We start from the raw sequence: 6,439 nt of genomic DNA on the forward strand, positions 1-6,439 counted from the left end.
TGAAAACAATTTCTTAGTGGGGATCAGTTCAGCGTGTAGGTTTTTGGGGCTGAGAGCTTTGTCGGTACACACAGATTTATGTACCTTCAACGACGACAGGGTCGTCCTCAGACCAGCCCCAGCGTTCATCCCCAAAAGTTAACTCCTGGTTCCATATATAGGAAGATATGGTACTTCCCTCCTTTTCTTCAAACCCTGGCCATGAGATGGTGACGGTCTGGCATCATCTGGACGTGCACAGGGCTTTGAGTTTTCTATATGGACAGGACCAGGGGGTTGAGATAGACTGAATCCTTGTTTGGGTTTGTTAGTCAGTTAAGTGTCTCCACTTCTGCCCTGAGCAGGAGGATAAGGATCAGTCAGGCATACAAGGTGTAGGGGTTAGTACCTCCAGTAGGGGTCACAGGGCACTCTATGGGGGGCAGTCACATTGGTGGCATATAGGGCCTTGCCACCCCTAGAAGTCACTTGTAAGGTGGTGACACGGAGATTTGTCCATTCCTTTACAAAGTACTATAGGATTAACAAACTAGCCTTGGCAAAAGCAGTATTTGACAGTAGAGGGCTCCTTCAGGCCCTGTAGGCACCGGAAGTTGTGTGACCCACCCGGGGGGAGCGCTGCTTTTTTACGTCCCAGGAGTAAGGAGTCAAGGACTGCCCCACTCCTGGACCACCGGAGAACGGAAGATTTGTATTCACTTACCGTGAAGCTTCCTTCTCGGTGGTCCAGAGTGGGGCAGTCCTACCCACCCTCTCTTGTTGGACATGACTTCCGGTCCTTTATGTTTTGCAGTTGTTCAGCTGTTCGTGAATATGGTCTAAATGATTACGTGGTGTGGCGGACTGTTGCTGTTTCTTTTCTCTAATGGTTAAAATACTGGTTTGTATTTGTTTAAGCCCGTGGCTGTGATGGTATTCCCTGGTTGTCTGAGGGGGAAGGAGTTCTTTTTTAAGTGTATTTACAGCAGCTCGGAGGTGGCTTTCGGTATGACTGGGGATCAGAGAATAAGCCCCTCCCCTCTGGGATCAAAGTTTGCCGGCCCTGCCTATGGAAGGGGGAGGTGCTTTCCCAGGAGTAAGGAGTCAAGGACTGCCCCACTCTGGACCACCGAGAAGGAAGCTTCACGGTAAGTGAATACAAATCTTCCGTTTTTCTTTATCCGCTTTCTTCCTCACCACCTTTTTGGATTTATTTACTTTTCAGAAAGTTGCTAAAGTCTCTGATGTTCACCCAAACACTTATCTGCGCTCTGGTAAGTCTCTTAAAACAGGCTTAAGGGCTTAATTTTCCGCTCCCCCCTCTTTATTTCCGTGTTTCGTCTATGCGTTTGGGAGGGACCCCTCCCCTGCTCGATTTCCAACACTCATTTAGGGGGGCAGCTTTCTTTTTTATTCTTCATGCTCGCTTCAACCCGACTCACAGTTCATTGCCGGCCAACCAGCCTCGCTCGGCATCGGTTTTTTCGCCCGATCTCCAACACTTGTCCTGGTCAGCGACGCTACGTCCATGCGCACATTCAGTGGCAGGACCTTCGGAGCGGAGGAGCGCTTCAATTCTCCAGCATCGCCCCAGCAAAGAGGTTGCCCCTCAAAAGCCCCCTCGCTACGAGCCTTTTAGCAAGGCTCCGGGGGGGTTGCAACCCATCGCACCCCCTCCTACACGCTGGTGTGCAGATTGCATCCCCGGGACGCCAGGAGATGCGTCTGCCTGCATGTTGCCATAAACCGGAAGCTCGATTTTCTTACTATCTTTTCTGTTGATCTCTGGGCATAGGCTGTACCTGGTTTTAGTCTCTGGAGGTTCTTTTCCTCAGTATAATGTCCACTGGCTTCCCTTCTCTTGGACTTCTTGTGTGTGTAGGTGTGTGTGTGTGTGGGGGGGTCTTAAAGGAAAATGTGTTTTGCACATGAAGTTACGTACCCTTTGATTCAATTAGGCATATTCCATTCAAGGAAGGAGTTCCCTGTCTGTGTATCGCAATTTTATTTGTCCTTCCTCCCAAGAACTCAGAGCCATAAACGTGGCTGTCCTCTTCTCCGTTTTGCTTTCACGACAAGCTGACTAACAACAGCTCTGTGACATCGATTTAGCTTAAAAGGTCGCCCAGGCGGCGATCACACACACTAAATAATCCACTTTTAGGGCACTTTTGAATTGGATTTGGCCAGTTCACACAGTGAAAATCCAGTTGGAAAGTGCATTGAAAGTGGATTATTTTGTGTGTGTGATCGCAGCCCCAGTGTCCTGTGAGACAGATTAGGCCTAAAGTCACCCAATATCCCATTTCCAAACATCCTAGCACTTTCACTCGGGGAAGGGGATCATAGGCTGGCAACTGAGAATAGATCAGTGGAGGGAGCCATGCATAGGAACTGGGAACTTGAGAAACCAGCAAGGAGACCGTCCGTGTTCTGGACACCAGAGCCCACTCAGCGTTGTACCCTCATCATGAACAGTGCTAGGTTACTGGATACCCTCCTCCTCCTCCTCCTCATGCTTGCACCACCATTTTAGATCTTGGGGCCCCAGAGTAGGGAACTGTTAGGGTTCAGGAGGTAGATGAGGTTCAATCCGTGGGTTCCTGGTTCTCCATCTGCACTGCCTCCCTAGATAGCACTGGCGGAGACTGACCGAGAGAGATCTTGGAACCGTAGATAACTCACTGAAAATGTCGAGACAGTGTGTGACTGCAATAAAAAAGGCCAGTGCTATGCTGAGGATTATTAGGAAGGGAACTGAAAACAGATCAGCCAGAATCATAATGCCACTGTATAAATCGATGGTGCAACCTCATTTGGAATACTGTGTGCAATTCTGGTCACCACACCTCAGAAAAGATATTATATAACATTGGAAAAAGGGCAGAAAAGGGCAACTAGGGCTGCGGTCACACGGGCAGGAAACTGCGGGGAGGGAGCATGGCTATTTGCACCAAGGCAACATACCTCGCGGCAGCGGGATCAGATGTCCTGGTGAGGTTCCGTCGAGGTCCCGTGGATTAGGTGGAGGTGCTGATCACACGAGCATCCGCAACTCCAGCAAGAGCCGATGGGAAGGGGACAGAAGGAGCCGCCCCCTCTGGGAGGGCCGTGCACAGCCCACTCTGGGCAGGGTCCATGGGCCGCTCACAAGGAGGGGAGGGGAGGGGGGAGTAACACGCCAGGTCCCCCCTCCCCACCAGCATCCTGCCTGCCCTCCCTTCCTCCCCCCGGGACACGCGGCCCTCTCTGCCTGGCCGCTGCCGCACACCCCCATCGCAGCCCCCCGTGGCCCTCCCTCGACCCTACCGATGCCGGGCGCCTTTGTGCGCATGTGCTGTTGAGCGCTTCGGGGGCGGGGAGGGAACCATCCGGCGGGCGCCGGATGCCACGGAAGCCCAGCAGGGACGCGATCAGGCGCCCGCCCTTGCTGCGCAGTTCCTGGAAACTAGTACCTCGGAGGTACTAGTTTTTTACTGCGCTTCTTCCGACGGTAGCCACGGATCAGCCACGGGAGCTCTACGCTCCTCAGATGTTGCGGTGAGATCGCGCCCGGAAACTCCACTTCTCTTCCGTCCCTCTTGCGTGCCTAATGCTCCGTGTGACCGCGGCCTAGAATGATAAAAGGGTTGGAACACTTTCCCTATGAAGGAAGGTTAAAGCGCTTGGGGCTCTTTAGCTTGGAGGAACGATGGCTGAGGGGTGACATGATCGAGGTTTACAAGATTATGCATGGGATAGAGCAGGTTGAGAAAGAAGTACTTTCTTTCTCCCTTTCTCACGATACAAGAACTTGTGGGCACTCAATGAAATTGCTGAGCAGTCGGGTTAGAATGGATAAAAGGAAGTCCTTCTTCACCCAAAGATTGATTAACACATGGAATTCACTGCCACAGGAGGTGGCGGCGGCTACAAGGATGGACGGCTTCAAGAGGGAATTGGATAAGCATATGGAGCAGAGGTCCATCAGTGGCTATTAGCCACAAGGTATAGATAGGAACTCTCAGTCTGGGGCAAGTGATCCTCTATGTTGTTTGTGGGGGGAGGGCTTCTAGTGTCCTGGCCCCACTGCTGGACCTCCTGATGGCACCTGGTATTTTTGGCCACTGTGTGACAGTGTTGGACTGGATTGGTCGCTGGCCTGATCCAACATTGGCTTCTCTTATGTTGTTATAGAGGCTGCTGTTGCATGGTGGGCTTGCTGATTTCTTCTGGGGACTTGGAATCTCTGGTGTGGCGTGGACTATTGGGTAGGGGGTAATCCTCCTTCACTAAGGAGATTCCATCCCACTTTAACAGTGGTGAGGTCTTGACTTCACGAGTGAGCTTCATGGCTGGGTGGTGATTTTTAACCCAGGTCTCCCAGATCCTGCTCTGATGCTCTAGTCTCTACACTTCACTGGCTTTCCTGTGGACAGATCTTCTAAACAGAATGTCACCTTTTGGGTGGAACCCTTAAAAATGAAGTGAGAAATGGTTTGATACATCCATAAAGATGTAGGTCTGCACAATAAAAATTGTTTTGGTGGTTAAACAGGGATTAATTTGTGTTTTACTCAAATTAGCTGTTCGTGTTCATGTGTTCAGTGAATCAAAGATAATTGCAGGGATGTAGTTGTTTCCTATTACGTATTAGTCATGTTATCTTGTGCAGGAAATTTGTGTGTGTTTATTTTTGTGCATTTGCTCAGTATTTGGTTAAAAGTCTGCAGGAATTGGGACTTTCCCGCCTAAAAAATAATTTATGGGTAGCTATTCCATGATTGGAGCTGCGGTGGCTCAAGTGGTTAAGACGCTGAACTGCAAGCTGTGGAAGGTCAGTAGTTCAGCATTTCGAGACCCGGGTGCCGCAAGACGGAGTGAGCTCCCGTCTCTAGTTCCAGCTCCTGCCAACCTAGCAGTTCGAAAGCAAGAAATTGCAAGTAGATAAATAGGTACCACTTCGGTGGGAAGGTAACAGCGTTCCTTGCACCTTGGTGTTTAGTCATGCCGGCCACATGACCACGGAAACGTCTTCGGATAGCGCTAGCTCTTTGGCTTTGAAACGGAGATGAGCACCGCAACCCTAGAGTTGGATTCGGGTGGCTTTCGAGCAAGGGAACCTTTACCTTTTCACTTTTATTCCATGATTATACTAGCCCACAAAGAGCTACAATATTTGCTTGTCTTTTTGTTATCACATAATTTATCATGAATCTGTATCACAACCTTGCTTGATATTGGGTTTCTGGAGACAAACGAGTGAACCTTTTTAAATTATTTTTTTAGACTATATGATGGTCATACAGATGATGAAGAAGACCTTTGGCAGGACAAGCAGCAGGTGATGGAGTTACGTTGAAAGTATAGGACTCCGCTCTGCCAACATCTTTTCTTTCCATTCCATAAAATCATCAGGTCGAAGTACTGGTCTTGAGTCTGGTGGACTTGAGCTCTTGCTCAAGAATCTACTTGGTACAAATAAAATACATGTTGAAACCAAGAAACAAATGCTTGCTTTTCCTATTTCAGTTCTCCCTATGGCATTTCTTCGTCAAAGACCATTCATTTCCCCCTAGGGTTAGCATGCCCTGACCTGGATGGCCCAGGCTAGCCCAGCCTCATCAGATCTTGGAAGCTAAGCAGGGTCGGCCCTGGTCAGTATTTGAATGGGAGACCGCCAAGGAAGACCAGGGCGGCCACACAAAGGCAGGCAAATGGCAAACTACCTCTGAACGTCTCTTGTCTTGAAAACCCTCCAAGTCAGCTGGGACTTGACGGCCCTTTCCACCACCAAGGTCTGCATGCCGGTCAATTTCTGGGTCAAATCTTGCTGCATGTTCCACGAAGCCAACAATTCATTTTGCAGCCTGCCGTTTTATTTCATTATGGTATCATTTGTTAGCAAGGGCAGGCATAATAATAAATAATAATAATAATAACACTTTCAATGTATTGATCGCTTTTTCCCACTCGTGCGGGCTCAGAGCGATTTACAGTTACTCAGAGACAATGGACTAACAATATATTCGTGGGGGGTAGGGAAGACAACGTACAATATTTAATCACACACACATTGTAGCTGGTCGGAGGATCCATCTGCAGGCTGTATCAGTCATGTCCCGACGGCATGTATTCTGTCGGCTGTCTGATGACGTCAGGACTCTCGATGTCGCACTGCCACCGCCTGGCCGATTCGCTCCACTGCAGGGAATGCCAAAACAGATTTTTCCACCTTTTGATCTCTGCCGCGCCGCAGATGTCACACTGGCAGCTAACACCTCCCAAGGGGTTCCTTGCCTTCTAGTCTTGCAGTAGTCAGTGGGAGCAAACTTAGCAACATGACAAAAAGACAATGATTTGAGTGCAGTAGCGCCTAAAAGACAAACAAGGTTCCCAGAGTGGAAGCTTTCAAGAGCCAAAGCTTCCTTCTTCAGGTACCTGTTGAAGGTATTTGATGAAGGGAACTTCGACTCCAAAA

The 6,439-nt window shown here is 49.5% G+C and overlaps 1 protein-coding gene across 1 annotated transcript in view; it reads left to right on the plus strand.

The window, feature by feature from the left end:
* Positions 1-5,320, plus strand: part of ZBBX (zinc finger, B-box domain containing) — a 69,367-nt gene extending 64,047 nt beyond the window's left edge. Inside the window, 1 exon segment of the mRNA XM_015418147.1 lies at positions 5,248-5,320. Coding sequence (XP_015273633.1) covers positions 5,248-5,320 — 73 coding nt within the window.
* The last annotated feature ends 1,119 nt before the right edge of the window (positions 5,321-6,439 follow it).

This window comes from Gekko japonicus, unplaced genomic scaffold, assembly GCF_001447785.1.
Source record: "Gekko japonicus isolate JY-2015 unplaced genomic scaffold, Gekko_japonicus_V1.1 scaffold1768, whole genome shotgun sequence".
Classification (NCBI taxonomy): Eukaryota; Metazoa; Chordata; class Lepidosauria; order Squamata; family Gekkonidae; genus Gekko; species Gekko japonicus.